We start from the raw sequence: 21,017 nt of genomic DNA, 5'->3' as shown, positions 1-21,017 counted from the left end.
ACTGCACCGATTGTTGTCAAATTGTATATGTATGTTATGATTATGAATATTGTGTAAAGGGTAAAACGCTAACCAAAATTCATGTTCAAAATTTACAATAGTAAAGATAATGTGGTTTATGAATCCGTGTTGACCCTAGCCACCCAATTTTTGAGAAAAAAATCAAACTTGTATAACAACATTATATAATTTAACATCGAAACTACAAAACCGAGAATTCAATAAGCTGAAAAATTGAAAATTCGAAAAATTAAAGAATTGAAAAACTGAAAAATCGGAACTCTGAAAAGTAGAGAAATTAAGAAATGGAAAAAGCATACTCTGAAATCTCACAAACGTTTAGGGTTATCGGAACCATGGTAAACTGTGAATCAAAATTTATCTGTTTATCCCCTCCAAAAAATTAATGACGTCATCACAAAATTTTGCCGAACAAATTTTATTAAAATTTGATAAAATAGTTCCACCACCTGTGGTTTATGAATCCATTATAAGTTTTTAACTTACACATTCAGATTTTTGGAAAAAAGTCAAGGGCATCTAACAATATTTTTGAATTTAATTTTTAAATTGGAATTAAAACGGAATACTTCGAAATCTTGCAAATGTTTTAAAGTTATTGGAGGCCTGGTAAATAGTTCATGAAAATTTATCCAGTCATCTTACAATTTGGACGAATAATGTTGTTTAAATTACTGGAATGGTAAATCATTAATGATGACGTCATTTCAGAATTTTGGCGAATTTTTTTTTAAATAACATACTTCTGCAGTTGTGATTTATGAATTCGTACTGAGTTTTTACCCTTGATATCCAAATGTTTGTACAAAAATCAAAATTGTATAACAACATTTGACAATGTAGCTTTGTAAGAGGAAAACAGAATGGTTTGGAATGTCGTAAACGTTTTAAGGTTATTGTAGGCAAGCTCAATGAAATTCTGCCTCCCCCCTGCTCCCAAGTTGATGACGCGATCGTCAAATTTTCTCCAATGTCTTCAAACAAAATAACTTATGGAGGTCGAAATCTACAAAAAAAATGTCTTTAGATAATTTTCGAATGTGAGAACTGATCAAAAATTTAATAGTGAGGGTCTTCTGAAAAATTAATAATTATTTGGACAAAAAAATCCACAAATTTTGAGACGTAGATCCCAAAGTGCTAATTCCAAAAATATAAAGGTTTTATTGTTCCAGAGCAAGATAATATTCGGTTTGGAAACCAAATTTTCAAAGAAATGAACCCTAAAATAACTTATAGAGTTTCAGCTAAAAAATCCAGAAAAAAATTATGGGCTATTTGATCTCGACGCGCTGATTTGAAAAATACAGCGTGTCCCGGGCCAAAATTTTGTAAATACCAAGTTTGAACGTTATTTTTTTTTTAAATCCTAGTATTTCCCACATTTTATTTGGCGATTCGAGAAAAGTGGTAGGTTTTTCGACGAAATGAGGGCGAACATAATTTTTGAGGAATTATCAAGTTTCTAGTAGAAACAGCCAAGCAAATATAGTTATACCGTCTACAAAATACCGTTAAAATACATATATCTAAAATTTCACAACTGTTAAGTCAGTAGTTTCAGAGTAATAAAAGCGTCAGTAGACCACAGTGAAGAGACAGACGAAATGGCAGAACTACGTTTTTATATTGTTACGAAATAAACCCATTTTTTCGTCGAGGGCTTTCTAGTATGTACGATTGTGTGACTCATTGTAAGTGACGGCGACCGGGCGGCGTTCGCTAAACAAAAGCCTGGAAGCGGAAGTCGCGATGGGTACTCCAGAGAAACCTCGATCGCAGAATATCTAGAAAGGAAGTTTGGGTTTAAATAAAGGCCACCTGCGGGAACGATTATTATTCCGTCAAGACAGAGTCCAATCAAGTTGTGACGGAATTATTTTGTACATAATCGCTGTGTATTTAGTCGTGTAAATTTGAGTTATTGAGAAATAAATTATTGAGTTTTATCCACGCCGATTTTAAGTACCAAATCAACGTAACAATATTTTAAGATTTACAAAACGTCGAGAAAACATGAAATTATAGTACATACTACCCTATACTCATACTCAAGTTAACGATATTTGGAACAAAAATACAAGTGAATATGTGGCAGCACAACTAGCAGCAATAAATTTGGGAAAAAGTGCTATTCGATAGAAAAGAAATATATAATATATATATCATCAAATATTTATCTAAGATATCGTGCTTAAAAAGTGATGGTTAAATTTCCTGACACTTGACTCTAACTTTTTGAAACTTTACACCAGAAACCGGATGTTGGATTCTATTTCAGGGGCGAGGTGGTTTTTGTCTAAATAACTTTAAATCACTTTCTCGTGTGGATGGTGAAGTGCTAATCAAAAATTGTCTAGTCAACCCCACCAACAATTTGATGACATCAGCAATATTTTGCTTGGTAAATTCCACTGAAATTTTATAAAGTAATATACCCCTGTAATTGTGGTTTATGACTGTATTATGAAATATACATTTCAAGTGAGATGACGTCATCAATTTTGAAAGAGATTGATAAATAACATTCTACATAAATATAACACCTAAATTTGTAGTTCCTTAGATCAATTGTAAATTTTGATTTTGTTAATTCAGTTAATTATTTTTTTAATGAAACAAGGAGAAATACAATTGCTCGTTCAGCGTCAATTTGTGTAATTTTTCTGTTAATCCCACTTAATATACCTTATATAAAATTTCTAAAACATTCCGTGTCATGAAACCAGAAATCACTTTGTCGGTGACAAGTGTGGAAATACAGACAAATTATTCTACATGAAAAAAAAACAAATTTTGGAATTAAAAAAGTAGCATGTAATGTATACAACCCTTTATCAAATATTATTAATCATTTTAATTGCATTTTAACACGGTACCGTCGAAAGTTCTTCTGTAAAGTGTGACTTTTACCTGTTACTTTAATATAATCGCCCCACTATCAAATTCTAAGATCATGAGCTGCCAGGGGACAAACGCGCAATTATGCGATTAAATTAATTTCAGTTCGTGTAAGGTCACGTGTAAAGTAATACTTATGTCACGAATAAAGTTTTAAGTAAAATGCATATTTTTTAAGACGGTGTGCATTGAACAGACCGGATATTTTAAAACATGTAGCTTTTCTTAAATTAAATTGAATATATTTCGTATTTTAGCATTAACTTAGACGAATTAAAATACATTATAATAATTTCAAATAAGCATGCTTATTTAACGTTCTTGACAGTTTAGTAGTACAGGACTTAATATCGTAATTGGTTTTATGATGAGTGACACAGAATAAATCACAGACAGAAATGAAATTGTTCCAATAAATCTGGATTCTCACTAAGCTACTTAGCATTTTAAATGCAAAATAAATGTCAAGATAATGGATCTTTGTAACCTAATTTTACACTTTACAGTTTTTCTAATTTGGCCCCCACATCACAGAGACAGTGAATCAAAGAAGACTATACTAAGTAAAACGAAAAAATACATTTCGGTAGACACAACGCTACTTACTGTGGAAACTTTTGCAACACCCCAGAAACCATGAAATAATAAAAGTTTTGGTTAGAAATGTGTGAAGAATTAGTCGACGAAAACATTCTTTGGCCACAAGTGGCTAAATCAAACTTTGAACATTTCTCAAAAAATACATGAAAAAATAAACTCCCAGTTCACAAACTCAATACATTACGCATGATATAATATGCTTTCATGCGGATGAAACATTCTTAATTAACGCAAGAGTATTGTAAAAAAAAATAATCCTGTCGCAAGAGAGATTCTCGAAGGGATAATAAAACTTTTTCGGTCGGGTAAAAATAAAAAAGTCCAAAGCTACGTACATATTTTAAGCTTTAAATGAATTTGTTAATTAAGGATGTCATAAAACAGCTTCCAACGGCAAAACATGTAATCGATAATGTTATAAATAATTGTTTATACAAAATCAGTTCTAAGTGGAATTTTATGAAGAAATAGCTTCTTCTTTATCATAATTTTCACAGTCGGGACTGCCGTCACACTTTACACAAGAATGTATGAAGCGCTTTTGCAAAAAAACTTAAATTTTAACTCTATAAATTCGACGAATTCTTTCATTATTAAATGTAGTTCCAAGCAATTGCTTAGAGTATTAGAATAGTTTCAGAGATTTCTAAACATTACTTCTATAAACCTATGGATCTTACTACAACACAGTTTGACACTCTGAGAACCCGACACGAGCCAAGTTTCTTTATTTTTTTAATCGAATTATTTTGCCGCATGAGCAAGCGTGAGTCAATTATGCTGATTACAGTCCTAATGGAACTACAGTTAGGCGTTCTGTTATTAGTATAGTCTATAATTACTGACAAAAAGTCGAATGATGATGCTTATTTGAGTGAAATGCAAGTTACACTTCAAAATTCGTATTACAGTTCAAAATTAAGTTTATTAAGCGTGTGATTATATATTACGCAGCAAAACAGTAATTTATATAACAAGCGAAGCAAATTGTCGTTTTGCTTGGAGTAGACGCCGAGAGCAAAATGATGAGCTCCATACGAATTACACACGATATTTTTTCTACTGAAGCTACAAAGTTTCTGTGCGAATCATCATAATTAATCTGTCTTAATTTGAATGAGTCTGCAAAGTTCTCTATACTGGCAATGTACTGAATTTCGCTGGTCTTGTGCTAAACCTAAGCTACCAAGCTTTTATGAATAAGTGTAGTTGAAAAATAAAAATAATAGTAAATCGCTAATCAGAATCTGTTCATCCCTTCCAGAAATTTGATGACGTCATTTTAAAATTTTAAAACATAAAAACGGTTCTACTTATTAAATTAATGTATAATTGGGCTTCAGGTGTGGACAAGGAAGTTTTGTCTAAATAACTTTAAACCTAATTTTAATTAGATATACGGAGAATACAAAAGCCCATTGTGGTTATGCTATATCAGGTTAATATTTATTAATAAGTACACAATAACGCTTTATCACACTGCAAATTATTAATTATATATTAAACACCTGTTGACAAATTTACTACAGCAAACTGACGCTAGAATACTAATTAATTCCGTAAGGCACAACATTAACCTCAAATTGCGTATTAGATGCATTGTTAATCGAAACCATAAGCACTTAAATTCATTTCTTCACTTATTTATTACTCAAAGTGAATTAGTTATCAAAATCCGATATATAAGCAATGCGGTTGCCTAAAGCGTTTCCTTGATACCACAATATCTCTTTCATTAATTATTTATTTATTGTGGGGTCTCCTTTGTAACGCTCAGACGTATCTGTCATCGTCCCCTGTTTGATTTGCGGCATTTATCTTCCTATAATTCTTTGAGCAATATATGAGGGTATGTATCCAGATCCTCTGTTCCGCTTGCAACTTTTATTTACTTGTGACCGTTCTTGGCACAACTTAAAATTCGGCCATCTGTATTGTCGAAGAGCTCGTAGATCTAGACAATCTCTCTAAGTCTCAAAAGGAACATGAGTAAAGGAAAGCCTCGGTTTCTTTTTCTTTCGTTGACAAATTTCTTAATTAAAAACTCAAAGAGTGCTATTTTATCTGGATTGAAAAACCATCAAAGTCTGAATATTTGGACGATGTTTTTCTTTGAACTTTCATAGGTTTTGTAATTAGGAGTTCGTGAATTTATTTATTTATGACTCATTTAACAAAAACAAGAGATAAATTATGTCAACAGCATTCGACACGACGTAACGAATTTTGCGAAATTTACATCAATTGTTTGAGTCTACTTTAAAACAGTTTTATTTTTAATTTGACACTAAAATGCATCCTAACAATACACAGAGAGAGTTGTTGTTTGTGATCTGACACTACTAACGTGATAAAGCACGAGATTCCGACGACGCGACGCTTCAAGAGGAGAGTTATTTGCCAATTGAATTAAAATTGGAAATATGCTAAAACTGAAAACAGGAAAAAAATTAGACCGTTTCTAGAAAAACTAAACGTGTTATTTACCATCATAAATAAATATGACATTCACATAAATTAGCTGTCGTAAATAATTGTTACGTATTTATTACGCTATCACAAACACCTGACTTAGTAATTGTATTCATTATTAATGACAATTATCCACAATGTGCTAAATTTCAACGGTCAATTTTATATGTGTGCATATTTTACAGAAGCGTTTAATAGGCACTGCTGACAAATTAATCTGACCACAGCAGTCCGTAATCGATGTGTTTCAGGCATGTTCTGCAAAAGATTCAAAAACGGAATATTTAATATTTTTCAGTCATAAATTCAAATTTCACATTTCTATATTTCGGCAGGACTTAGAATTATTCAATAATGATTAAATAATAAATAAATGCTTTTATTTTCCAACAGATATAATCTATAAATCCACTTACAGGAAAGAGCTACAAATTATAAAATCGAGAAGTGCACACCAAAATAATAAATAATTGCAATAAAATAATATTTCAATGGGAATTTCATGCCCAAATTAGTGACTGAATAATAAAAAAAAGATTTTGCAAACTGTTATTAGTGATAACATCGACACTCAAAACAAATTAGGATAAGTAATATCAGTAACAGTGTAAGAAGAATTTTTTTGTATTTGTCTACGACATCCAACTTTTTTTATGACACTATATTTTTTTAGAATTTTTGGAGAGCTTATTATTCTGAACTCATGTACGTGTTATATTTTAATCACCCATACCGCGCCACTGTCTATGATTTGAACGCCTTATGTTACGAAAAAGAAAACTTGTATATCTGGTTTGGAGTTAAATGGTCCTGGGGCAAGGATGATTCATGTGGTGAGAAGTTGACGAATTAAGAGTGCTCCCCTAACTAAATATGAAAAAATGACCTTGTAGAAGCTTGCGTATTTAGGAGTTTACATGAAATTTTAAAAATATTAAACAAGTCAAAAATGTATAATTTTCTCTGCCAGAAAATCTAATTTGTGTTTGAATAATTATAATATCAAAAATTTCTGAAGAATTTGCCTTAATTTCTGTTGTTTATCATTCATTTCACTTCCTTGACAAAGTTTTGTCGGTAAAATATCAACGTCAAGTTTTCAATTAATTTTATTTTTAATTCTAGCTCTGAGAATTTCTGTGAAAGAACTTACTTTGCAAAACAGAAAACTATATCACTTAAGCTTAAGTAGACAAAAATTTCAATTTCCGATAAATTACTCGTATTCCTGATTACCGAAATCAAATTATGACGACCACCAAAGCACTGACTTTACACACCTAAATGTAGAAACACTGAATGGAATATCGCTATTGCGGACAGCTAACATATTAAACGGCATCAGTTTCCCGTAGACTACAAAGGTGGTCATAAAATTTGGATTCTTTTGCGAAAATTTGGTTGTTAGGTGAAAAACTGTGTAGTACTATATTACTGTGCAACATTTAAATCATTTTAATATAGAATCTTTTGGGACGACATCATCAAATTCTTGATGGGAATGATTAGCAAAATCTTGGTTAGCGTTTTACCATCTGATATTTCTAATATACATATATAATTGGACAACAATCGGCCTAGTAGTTTCGGAGATTGTCTGCCTACTAAAAATTGATACAGAGAACCGACAGACGATAGAAGGACGACGGACGGAGGACGGACAGACGGAAACAGGAGACCACTATTTTCGTACTATAGTGGTCATGAAACATCAAGAAAATGTGAAAGTAGCAAGTCGCCCGATATCCTCGATTACAATACAAAGTAAAAACTATCGATGAAGCCTTATAAGTTCTTAACAATAAATCAAAAGTTTTTGTAGGCTTTGGACACACTGTCTGTGAAAAAGAAAACAGAATTTGGAATTAAACATGACACCCAAATCTTTGTACTTTTATGGACAATTTAGTATATTTCCCTCAAAATAATTATAATTATAATTAAAATTGTTATTTTTTCTAGGATATGTAAAAAGATGACACTTGATTTTGTTGAAGAAAAATCTGTTGGCACGGCTCTGAGAAAAGCAAATTCTGACAAGAGATATTGACCATAATGTCACTAACAAATATTACAGAAAGCAGTGCTCCCAATCTGGATATTTGGGGTATACCAGAATGAGAAAAAGATATTTTGCACAAGAAGTCGCAATACTTAACTGAAGGTTCTCTACAATAAAATAACGTTTTAGCAACAAGGGGAGAGATTTTGACAATTCAGTTCAAAATTCTAACTTTTTCAAAGGATAAAATGGTCAATATGATCAACTGCGTGTGTGTGATCTATGGCTTCCAAGGTATATTTACTCAGAATGTAAGTAGTTAGTAAAAATTAGAGATGGTAGATCTTTTTTCTGTGAATTCATATTGAATTGGTGTAACGAGATGTTTGAAATGCTAATTTCGATATGTAGGTGTTTTAGGTGTATTATTAGCTCTTCTCACTACTGGATAAACTTTATCTTTAGATGATGTGCTGTTGAGTAAAACTGATTTGTTCAAGAAACTATTACCATTATAAATACCGTGCGTTTATTAATTATTTGGAGCAAAGAGTGCCGCAAGATTTTAAATGTACTTCAGTCTTCTCGATTTCGGATATATATTTTAATTATGCAAGAAATACACATGTGTAATGTCGGTTGCATCCCGACCTAAATAAATTTGTAAACACGACTGAACAGATGTTGTCTGCGGAGAACTAGCGGAAAAAAAATGGTCGAAGATTATTTCGACAGAACTTCCTTCGCCCATAAAGTACAGTATATCAAATTCAGCTCTTTCGAAAAATTAAAAGATTTGATTTTGCTAATTTTATTTTTTGTGACAACGAAGTTCAAATAAAGATATCTATGTAATGTTCGTGTAAAGGTATAGAAACGTGCTACGCGTTTATTTCAAATGAGTTTTTCTATTACGAAATTTTGTGATCAACATTTTTGAAAAAACACGTATATCAGTTTGAATATGGAAAATGGAGTGCGCCGTCTTGAGTCTTGATTTATAGTGAATAAAATAACGAAACAATTTAATCACGTCTTACCGTGTGTAATAGCAGAGGTGCGACTGAAGAATGAACTGAAAACCATTTATCGTACTCGCAATTTAAGACAAATAGCGATAACGCTTGTCGAGATTGTATAAGTGAGAGTGAAATAGAGAAACTAAACTAAAAATATTAGAAATGGCAATAACCGGATCACAATGCCGATTTTTTATTTTTCTGCTTTGTTATTTTTGATGTTCTAATTCACATTTGTTTACTTTGGTACATGTTTGGCTCAAGCCTTAAATTTGGCTGAAGTTATCCGGAATCAATATGAAGATGTCATTAGTTTAATTACCAACCTAAAGAAAGTATTTCTTAAATGCCATTTCACCTCTTAGTCTCCTCGAGGTATCTTCCAAGCGTTTATGCAGTTGTTCTACTATACCCACAGCCCAATGATCTTTAATCTAGTTATACTTGTTTTTAAAAGGTTAAAAAAGATGAATTTTTATATCAGCCAAATTGTGTTTGAGATGTTTTTGTTGGAAATAGTACTGGCAATGCATTTCGATACTGTGGAGTTAAATTCCATTTTAACATAATATTTCATTGAATTTAGTACTTATTACACATTATACATTTTATATCGTCAAAATGATTGCAATAATTCAATCCATGAATCCCATCTTGTCAGAACAGGTTCTGGAGGCAATGAACAAACCAGTAAGGCTTCCTCAAATGAGCTTTAAAAAACTCCAAGATGCTTTACAAAAAATACCGGGTACCAAGAGCTTAAATTTGTCAGCAAAGTATTACAAGGCGAAAATGTAAAAAAAACATTTAAAAATGAAACCCACTGGAATTTTTTCATTTTAAATGTCCTAACAGACAAAACGAAGCATTTTTATGCCGAAAATTTTGAAAAGTATCAAATTTGTTATGCAAATTTTAACCAAGATGAGGATCCCGGATTATGTAAAATAATAAATTATATGTAAGTAGATCTCAAAGAAAAGTAGACGTTACGTAAAGCTTACTTTCTATAAAACTTGCCTATTTTGCCATTTTTCCTCCGTTTTTATCGCCTATTTTAGGGTGTAGAAGTTCATGAAAGGCAAGAGGTTTGTTCAGGAAAAGGTGGAGATTTTTCTCAAAATTCACAATGTCGATCCTTCAGCACCTTTTTTGTGGTTTCACGAAATACTCGCACTGTGTTTCTAACAACGTTGTAAAAATCAGGAACGAAAAAATTAACGTTTACAAATTTTTGTTCGAACTGTCGTAAAACAGCACCATTGTTGTAATAAATACCACTCTTCATCAAATCCAACACCATTTCGGAAGTGCGACTCAATCATAAATGTCAACCGAGAAAACTATTTTGCAGTTGTATTTTTTAAAAATTGGAAAGATTGACGTTTCAAACACCACCGCGGCTGAACTTATCAGAGACAATAAAAATCTGTCAATTTAGCCTCTACCAAAATTGATCTAAATAATCAATGAACGCACGGTCTGAGATGCGTAATTCGCATTGTATGTGAAATCCACACTGGTAGAAATGAACTAAATGCATCTACAATTTAATATCGGACAGTAGTATTTTCTTGCATTTGATTTTACTGATTAAATATGCTTTTTTTGAAACCAGGTTTGTTGAGGTTTATACCAAAAATAGTTGTAAAGGAAAGTAGCAAAGTAAACATTAATAAATGTGCTGTTACGAGAAAGCTCCCTGAAAAATCAGCACGGAAATGTAGTACAATAAAAATAATCCATTTGAAAATACAGTAGTTTGAAGTAAGATTTATTTTGTATACGTACATACTAACTACTTATTTAGTATCCCTGAAATGCAATCAAAAAGAAATATTTAAATAAAAAATATAAACAATTATTTACTTTAATAAATACCAATTTTAACACCAATTGATACATACGCTCTGCGCTAAATTGTGTTGAATCTGGATGCACATTCAATATCAGGAAACTCGAAAAATTGCAGCTGAATACCGACAGTCATTGCTACATTATTTTATGCATGTAAAACGTTGTACTCATTATTAGATAAAACAATACTGAAAACACAACCGAAATTCGACAATATTTTATGTAGATTGAGCACATGCCGCTAATTGAACCGTTTCGCTAAACACAACGAACGGCTTTGTGTTTTTCCCGTGTTCCCTAAGGCCACCCACCCTGCAAGTTTTGATTTGTAAATAAAACACGCTACCCTAAGGCTGCCGGATACACAATAGATGTATGGATTGTCGGGACGCTTCTGTTTGCTGATAGTTACGTGCTTTAGGTGCTTCCGGGCATAAACGAAAACCGACAACGTTGTAACTAACTTCTGCCACCACCTGCGGGAATTGGAGGGCTGGAAGCGTTGGAACAAGGACTAGAACTGGGATTGTGTGATTAGTGATTATTAATTATTACACGTTGCAGGAAAGAACAGATACATGCTGGGTTATGGAGGAACGAACAGATGTTGTGTTGCTTGTGCGAAGGACAGGAGTGGAGGAACGGCAAAAAAGTGAGATCGTTGATGTATGCAGACGACGTAGCTGTGATGGCGATTACATCAAACGATGTGTGGAACCCGCGAAAAGTCATGGGAAATGCGGGAGTTTGAAGGGTGGGGTGGAAGTTGGGAAAGAACAATTGAGGGCAATAAGAAAACAATAAACATTGGATGTAGGGTTTTTGCGAGGCAGGAAATAATTGGGGCGGCCAGATTCCTCTTTCTTAATTAGAAAGAGCACAAAGTGAATGCTAACGATGGTAACTGAAAGCGGGTCGTGTGGCAAACTTCATCGCCATCACTCATTAGTACACTTTCCTATAGTACTACTTCCGAACTCAAAATAATAATGTTAAGACTGTAAAAAAAGTAGATTTTTTTGTGTCGCTGTAAATTTTGCTAATTTGGTTAAAAACCCGATAACTAACTAAATCTGTTCCGATGAGCTTAAAAGGCGAAAAGGTTGTTCGTTCACATTCGTTAAAATATGTAATAAATCCGCTTCGAAAACTGATTATCATCAGTGGGTAGCATTAAATTAATGTTTTTCAAAGCTAAATTATAATACGTTGTTACAGTTTTGATTCTATTTTTATATTTTGATTAACGATTTACCATTATTACAATTAAAACGTCTGCAAGATTTCAGAGCATTTGGTTTTGCAGTTAAATTGCAAAATATTGTTAAACAATTTTGATTTTTTTTTGGCAAAAGTTTGGATGTCTAGGGTAAAAAGCACACACGGGTTCATAAACCACAAGTGTAGGGGTATGTTATCTTATAAAATTTAAATTATATTTATTGCTGTAAGTTTTGAGGTCTCCCCATCGTTGTGTGGGAGTGATTACTTAATTTGACAAATTTTGGTTAGCTTCGTTTTACCGTCTACCCGATAATCATAACATATACATACAATGTGACAACAATCGGTCTAGTGGTTTCTAAGATTACTTTGTTCAGTAAAAATCCGGACAGATAGACCGACAGACAGACGGAAAAGGGAGACCTATTTTTTTGTACTTTAGGAACCATGAAATTTATATATTTAAAAATAAATCCCATTTTGTGTTGTGATATGTTTTCTAATGGATTCCTTGTTTGATTTCTAAGATCCCAAACACTATTACCTATTCACTAAACATAAATGACATCAGAATAAAAGAAGGTTAGTATAATAACAAATTCCCCTATACAATTTTACGAATTTTTTGTTTTTTTGTGTGACTCAATTGTGAATTATTGCCTAGCAAAACAAGAACTCGTTCCTGATCTTCCCAAATTTGCAATATACAGACCAGCAGCTAAAGTATTTGTGGTATTTAAAATCCCAAATTTTATACCTGTTCCACGTAACCTCATATTCTTTTAATCTTATAGAACAAATGTTTCTTCATTATTACCTTATTGATGTAGAAATACTTATTGACTAAAAACTAAGGAGATCAGTTAACATAACCAATAATTTTATAATGTTGACAGGTTTTGCTCTGATACATATTTCTCTAACCCTAAATAATTCCCTAGATACACTCCGATTTTTGAAAATTTGACATTGCTTGCCATTAATGTTTCGTGAGTAGATAATAGTTACTAAATATCTAATATCAATTATTTAATGTTTATAGCATTTTCCAGCTTATGGGATTAACAAAATAATTATATGCTTACACTTGTCACAAAGATAAAATAAGTATATCATTTGGTTATGAAATTAATTAGTAGTAGTAGTAAGTGTTTATTTTTACCCTACGGGCTTAAAAGATTCTTGATTTACAACACCACAATTTTTTTTCCTAATTAACAAAAACCAAATAAATACATTTTATAAACCAAATAACTCATTTTTTTCCTTTACCCCATCCCCCTTGCCCCAGCCTTTCTCTTGTCCTCTCCACTTCTTTCATCCATTCCGCCCCTCGTCCGTCTTCATTCAATATCTCTGTCACACTCTCCTCTCTTTCTTTGCTCTCCTCACAGTCATGTAGCATGTGCACTATCGTCTCTCGCCCTGCTCCACACATCCTACACATTCTCTCACCTTCGCTTACCCAAAACTTATTATTTCTTTCTTCATTTCCACACCTAAATCTCGCAATTATTTTTTTTTCTTTCGCGCTTTCTCTGTCTAGGTACTTTGGTATTGTTTCTGTTATTATCTTTCTAAGTCTGCATTGTACCTAGATTTACTTACACTCGCTCTTCTCTCATACTCACCCCCATTTCTCTCTTTCTCTCTATTTCCATCCATGCGTATCCCAGTCTTTCATAATATCCTTATCTACCCTTGTGATGTTCTTTCCCTGCTTCCTTTTTTTTCCTTCCAGCATACATACAATATCCTACATTCCTCTCTTTCTTTCAACCTTTCATCATACTTTACAGCTCTTTTCCCAGTGTATACTCTTAATTTCTCTCGTTTACATTCTTGTCTTACTATATAGCCTGGCGTCTCTTTCCGTAGCCCTAACATCCACCTCAAATATTTTTCTTGTACTGCTTCCATCTCTGTATATTCCTTCCATCCCCATATCTCCACTCCATACATTAATACACTCCTAAGTAAACTATCAAACATTTTCATCCTTCTTCTAACGTCATGTCCAAATATTCTCTCACCTATACTCCACACCATTCCCATTATCTGCATTGCTTTGACCGTTCTTTCTCTTATGTGTGCTTTTACCGTGTTAGTTGTTGTAAACTTAAATCCTAAATATTTATTAAACTCCTTTACTGTGTCTATGATTCGATCTTCGAACGCCACACTTTTTCCTCCCCTTTTCTCCCTTTTTTTCTAAACACCATCATTTTTGTTTTTTCTACAGTTTCTTTCTTTTAAAGTATCTTTGCAGTTTTTTTTCATCTCATTCATTCCACATTCATCCTTCGCCAATATTACCAAATCATCTGCAAATGCCAAACACCATACCATTTCTCTCCCCACCACAATTGCTCCCGCTTGTACTCCTCTAAACATTTCCTCTATATCGCTTATGTAACAAGCAAACAGACTGGGACTTAATGGGCATCCCTGTCTTAATCCTTTCGCCGTCCAAAACATTTCACTTTCTATTCATCCCACTCTCACACTAGTCACTGTCTCTTGCTGCTACAATTAACTTTTCACTCAGTCCTCTTCTCTCCATGCATTCCCACAAACACTCTATGTCCACCGTATCAAACCGACCTCCTTCCTTTAGCAACTCTTTTTCTATTAGATGATGCAGGATATATACATTGTCCATAGCCCCTCTACCTCTTCTAAATCCCGCTTGACTTCCTGGTAATATACTCTTTTCGTTCATCTCTGTCACCAACCGTTCATTTAACACCATTGCGTACAGTTTATATGCCGTATTCAGGAGAGTTATTCCCCGATAATTCTCTACTTTTTCTTTACTACCCTTTTTATGAATTGGGCATATTTGCCCTACTCTCCATTCCCTGGGGAAACCTTTACCCGTCCACACATCATTCATTAACTCGCTCAATCTTTCAATCATCCCATCCGTCCCAAATATCCACACTTCGTTTACCAACCCATCCCTCCCCGGTGCTTTTCCTCTTTTCAGTCTTCCTACTTCTTTTCCTACTTCCTCTACTCGAATCTCAGCCTCCCTTTCTCTACCACCAATCCCAGTTTTACTATCTTGCACTACAATTCTCTCTTCCTTTCCATTCAACAGTCCCATAAAATGTTTCTTCCACTGTATTATAGGTATGTCTTCACTAATCGTAATTTTGTTCTTCCGTTCTTTATGTATATACTGCCATGCCTCTTACTCAGTTCTTATGGCTTTAATTTTTTCTTCTTCTTCTTGCTGTATATCTTCTTTCTTTTCTTTGCATCGTTTTCTATAATTATTTTTTGCTTGCCAGTACTCTTCTTTTATAGCTTTCCCCCTCTTCCACCTTCGTAAACATTTCCTTGCTTCTGTTTTTAAATCTCTGCATCTGCTATTCCACCATCTGTTTCTCTTTCCTAAATTTCTCGTTACAATTTCTTTTCTTATGGCTGCTTTTTCAATTTCTCTTTTTAATTCTTCCATTTTCTTTTCAGTTCCTTTTTCTTTAAATTCCACTTCCAACATTTTTTTTATAATGCTCAATTCCTTTTTCATTCCATACCCATATGTTCTTCTTTTTTTCTACTTCGTTCCTTAAGCATCCGCTCCCTCTACTTATGCCCCTCACTTTTACTTCTAGTGTCATGTGATTGGAGTCCACTCTTTCTCCTATCTTGAATGTTTCTACCTCTTCTTCTGCTAATCCGTTTACTATTACGTAGTCTATTACCGATTCCCCTCTTTTACCTATCCAGGTAAATTCCCCCTCCTCGTCCCCTTCCTTCACCCCATTCAAGACTTCCCAACCTCTTTCTTCAATTAATTCCCATAGCAATTTTCCGTCCTTGTTTTCTACTTTATCTTTCGATTTTCGTGTTTTCCCCGTCTTCTTCCCTGCTTTTGTTCCCTATTCTGGCATTAAAGTCCCCTCCTAACAGTGGAAATTCTTCTTCGGACTCTTCGATTTTTTCTTGTATTTCTTGTTTCGTGTTTCTCATTCCTATAGTACAGGAATGATCTTGTGCAGATTCTCCATCTTTTTTTGTTTACAGCCAGTTTTCTTTCAACCATGCCTTCCATTTCTATCGCCCCCTCTTCTATTTCTTTTATATCTTTCTTCACTTCTGTTATGATTCCACCTTTTGCTCTACCCTTGCGTTTTTCTTTTTTTGCCCCTTGCAATTTCCATTGAAATTCCTTTGGCAACACGTTTTTCAGTTTGTTCCAGTCTCTCTCTAATATCCATGTTTCTGTTAGTCCCACAAAATTATCTTTCTTTTTCAAACCCGCAATATTCCAAAAGAGTAATTTTAAACCATGTTTCTCCTCTTCTTTCCCATTCGCCTATTATGTACAAAATCTACATTCTTAAACCTAAAGTCTTTATTTGTCCTATCATTACTAGCCCTCCCCCTTGTGTTTCTTTCTTCGGTTAGTGCTGACTTGATTTGAGAAATTTTTCTTCCAATTTTCCTTTATTTTCATTCCATGTATACATTTTGTCCCCTACTTCCAGCTTCTTATATCCCACCCTTGTTGTGTATCCTTTTTTTCTTTCCTCTTTAGATACCTTCCTAATTCCTTTTTGAATTTTTTTCTCTTGTACTCTCCAATCATTATCAATATATATTCTCTTTCCTCTCAGTTTATTTTTATTCTTCATCACCTCTTGTTTTTCCTCCCAAAGCGTCTTAACCAGTATTTTCTTGCTTTCCTCTTTCCCTATAATTATTGTTTCCAACACTTTTACTTCTACCTCAATTTCTTTTTTTTTAAATTCCTCAACTTCTTTTGCATCTGTTTTTTCCCTTATTTCCATACCCGTAATTATGAAATTGTTTCTTCTTTCTTGCCTCTCTTTTTTTTCTCTAAATTATTGATTCTTTCTTCGAAGCTTCTCTCCTTTTCTTTCCGTTCTTCTCTTTCTCTTTCCAGTATTCCATTTATTGTCTGTAATTCTTTTTTTACCCCTCTATTTTCTTCTCTCAGTTGTTTCATTTCTTCCATTAGTTGCTTCATCATTTCCATCAACGGCTCTTGTCCTTGCTTTATTTGTTCTCTTTCTTCCATTTTCAATCTTTTTGCTGGCTCTTTGCGCGGCGAATCGTCTTCTCTCGTGCGGCGCATGCCTCTGCTGTCGCTTCCCTCACTATCAGCTCTTTCTCGCCAGACCGCAAAAACGTCACCAATCTTATCACTCCCAATCGTTTTCTGATTCGACATAACCTTGCTGTTTTTCTTGTCTCAGTTGCACTACTTAGGAAAGTCGTAACAATGTTCCACAACCCATCGAAAATTTTAAATACCATATTAACAAAACAACACAACAATACATTCTTCTTACTTACAACCTATATATAGCCACACACTTGACTGTTAATATGTACTTACACAATAATATGACAACCCCTCGTCACAGCCGAGCACAATTGCAACGGACATCCTTACAGGGTGTGACCTTAGGGACCACCGAAAAAACACAAAGCCCGTTCGTCGTGTTCGCTGAAGCGCTACAATTAACACCACACGCTCACTCCACGTAAAATATTGCCGTATTCCAATTATATTTTCAATATAACGCGATCTAATAATGCTCGCTGACGTTTATTTTTGGTTAAACAAATTTCGATATGCAATTTCGCATCAGCGGCATAGTCGAAACCAGGTGTGCTTGAACGTTAAATAAATTGCCAACGGGCCAACACATTACCATAAACTGCATCGGTACGTTGCTGATATTTGTCGAGATCAGATTTTTCTGGCCCGGCGCATCCACCAATTTTGCATTTTATTGGCGGCGAGCTTGTTTGGTCGGAGCTAATCACGCTTTCGGACGAAAGCGTAATATTATCTGCCTTAGCACTTTTACGTGTTTATATGGCAATTTTTTATTTGCGTTGCTGGTGCGAGGTAATTTTTATTGGCGTTTTTATACACTTTGTAAGTCGCATTTTGGGCCGGCGAAATTGTAACGAGCTTTTTATTTACTACGCCGTTTGGAGAGTCCTTTTATAGTTTTGCCGATGTTATACTTTATGAGGGAAAAAACACGACAAAAGTATTAACCTATATTTTCAAAAACATGTCACTTTAAAAATTTTAAACAATTATTTTTTATACAGGCAATATTTATTGTCCAAATATTTCTGGAATAAACTTTTTTCTCTTCATTTAAGTTATACGGTAACTTTTGTCGCATATTGCATACAAGATTTTTGCTGTAAATCTTAATCGTAGTATCCTAGTTGTATCGATGTCATCCGATACATATCTAAGTTTTTCTAAAATCACAAACTACTAACGACATCCTAGAGGCTTGTCTTATTACGTGTGAGAAATATATTTTTACGAGGACAAGAATTATGACCTCTCACAGAGAAGCAAAGAAAGACACGAAAGCTATCATTATAACCTCCCATTTCTCACTAGGACTAGATTATCGACGCGTCTAACAGCCAGTGTAGTTTTAGATTGTGTGCAGATGCATTTAATGTACTCGTACTCTTGTGAACGATCGTTCAGCGCACTGACGCTAACACAAGCACGTTAAAATTCCCAAGACAGGGAAATTTCAATAAACTGTCTAGGCGTCTCAACAGCCGTGCTGTACATTTCTACAACTACAACTAATCTCAATTCAGCTCTCTCGCAGTTTAGTTCAAGAAAGTGACGTAAATGTGATAGTTAAAACGTTTAGAGAGTTTGTTGAAATTTTTAGTGTCGTGGGGATAATAACGTGTTTGTATAAGTGCTTTTAGTGTATTGTTAATTATTTGGTTGGTGCATGTCTGCATGTTGAGAGTTCCTATAGGAAACAAGCATGTACAACACTTTCTCTGCGTGACAATTAATATATGAATATTTCCTGGGGGGAAATGGATACAGACGATATTTGCCGTCAGTGTCTGTACATGTGGACCCTTGTTGGAGGGATTGGACAAGCACACGTTCTATCTGTGTGCAATTTATGTTAAAATTTTCTCTAACCCTGAATTTATGCCATAGTTTAGGCAATTCTAAATGAACTATAAATTTAAAAGATCTAAAGATGGTGTTAGTATATAGGGATAGAAATAAAACAATATTTAACTTGAAATTCATATTTTTTCTAAATACGCGCATATTTTTGTAAAAAATATTCAATTTATATCTTACAACTTCCAGATGTGCAAACTAGCACCGCCATCTAAAGGTTCGGAGCACAAAATCATGATTCTAAAATTTGTATGACACTATTTGACCATAAGCACAAGTTATGAAGTTGATCATACGGTCGCAATAAATCTATGGAATATGTATTAAGAATGAAAAAAGAAACTGGTTCCGAGTTCAGTTCTGAGACAAGACACAAAACTATTTCTAGAATAGACAAAAGTAGGTCTTCCGATTCTTTACTGGTCAACGCTTTGAAAGCAGCCGATCATCTGACTAAAAGTAGTGACGATTGTTGTAAAATTTTAGATTTATTTTCAGGATCACAAAAAGCTAACGAAAATTTTTCTGTTTATACCCATTAAAGATTTGCCGACGTCATCTCAAAATTTTGCTATGTAAATCTTGTTTAGAATGTGCAAAATAATTTACTTCTATACTTGTGTATGATTAACTGATTATTATTTTTTTTTAGCTTTATAGGTATAAATAGATTTTGAGAAAAAAATCAAAATTTTGGAAGAAAAATTTAGTAGACTAGCATTTATTTTAGAAGTCATAAAACCGATTACGCTGAGATTTTATAAACCAAAAACTTGATGTTGTTATCTCGAGATTTTCAAATGGATGTCTCACTTGAAATAATCAGAATGGCATGATTTTGTACCAGTAGTTTCGTTATAAACTTCCATTTTCTTGATTTATGTTCGAAACGTTTTGTTAAATGAACCAATTAATTTTATTTATTTGATCAAAAACGGTTTATAACATATTTCTGAAAATCTGATATATTTATTTCTTCTAAAAACTATACTACGTTACGGGTGGGTAACCCACCTCTACTTTTATTTTAATTTAGAATAGTTATTAAAAAAATTTCTGAATAAAATTTTATATTTAATCTGCGCAATTGATTCTCTATCAATTAAGTATTTTAGGGGCGAGGGAAGTTCCCATCTACACAAAGTGTTTCTCAATAATCATCAGGCTTTAAAATAAAAAAAGTAAAAACCAATTTTGTTTTGGGGCATACGAGTCTTAGAAATATTTCTTAAAATGTAATAGAATATGGAATAAAATCAATTAAAAATTCATTGGGGAATACGAAAATATGGGAAAATATTAGTCAGATTATGTTCTGTTTCATTTGTAATATACAGCGTGAGTCACCAAGCCGACCGTTCTCGATGTCTCATTATTTATTAAATTATTTTTGACTACATTAGAGTATTTTGTTTTATGAGATGTAGTACACAAGTTAGTTTTTCTTAACGAAACACCCTATAGATTTTTTCATTTTCTCATTTACCTCTTTCTAAACTTTATAATTACAGTTTTGAAATTCAGTTGCGACATTGGCACGTCATTTCAGTTTTCTCGAAATTCTTGGAAATGGAACCAAATAAAACAAAATCGCAAGATTGAATAAAGATACGCACTTTGGTATGGCGTCAATTAAATAAATTCTACATTTTATTTAATTTAATATACAGAGTGCTCATAAAAAAAATTAAAATCTTTCAATTTTCAAATATCAATATTTCAGTTTTTTAAACGGAACACCCTGTATTTGATTACCGCATCATACTCTATTTTTTGTTCTCATTCTTCGAATACGGACGAACTAGCAATAACAAAACAGAAAGATAACAAAAATAGAATACGATGCAATAATAAAATATAGGGTGTTCTATTTAACAGATATCAACCAATAAAGCGACTACCTTTATTTATTTTCCCACAAAATATTCTAACGCAAATATTAAAACTAAACCTACTGCAATTT

General features: G+C 33.3%; 2 protein-coding genes across 2 annotated transcripts in view; both read right to left on the bottom strand.

Moving 5' to 3' along the window:
• LOC135132006 (Ig-like and fibronectin type-III domain-containing protein 1) overlaps positions 1-21,017 on the bottom strand; it is a 313,291-nt gene that overhangs the window by 118,435 nt on the left and 173,839 nt on the right. The gene's annotated exons all lie outside the window — the stretch shown is intronic.
• On the bottom strand, positions 14,603-17,302 carry LOC135131666 (golgin subfamily A member 6-like protein 6). The gene is made up of 4 exons (XM_064059512.1): positions 16,933-17,302; positions 15,642-15,802; positions 15,297-15,490; positions 14,603-15,242 (listed from the first exon to the last, which is right to left on the bottom strand). Exons 1-4 carry the CDS (start codon positions 17,300-17,302, stop codon positions 14,603-14,605), a joined length of 1,365 nt encoding a protein of 454 aa, XP_063915582.1.

Source organism: Zophobas morio, unplaced genomic scaffold (genome assembly GCF_036711695.1).
Source record: "Zophobas morio isolate AGI-343-1 ecotype UQ-CSIRO unplaced genomic scaffold, CSIRO_AGI_Zmor_V1 ptg000021l, whole genome shotgun sequence".
In the NCBI taxonomy this organism is placed as follows: Eukaryota; Metazoa; Arthropoda; class Insecta; order Coleoptera; family Tenebrionidae; genus Zophobas; species Zophobas morio.
This window is presented reverse-complemented; position numbering and strand designations above follow the sequence as displayed.

What these genes read in the sequence shown, in the direction of transcription:
- LOC135131666 (XM_064059512.1), bottom strand. Translation starts at nt 17,302, where the DNA reads ATGTCGAATCAGAAAACGATTGGGAGTGATAAGATTGGTGACGTTTTT. An exon ending in TTTAGAGAAAAAAAAGAGAG is followed by an intron (nt 15,803 to 16,932) that starts GCAAGAAAGAAG and finishes AATCGGTAATAG; the next exon opens with ACTACGTAATAGTAAACGGA. An exon ending in AAAAAAAGAAGAACATATGG is followed by an intron (nt 15,491 to 15,641) that starts GTATGGAATGAA and finishes AATTTAGGAAAG; the next exon opens with AGAAACAGATGGTGGAATAG.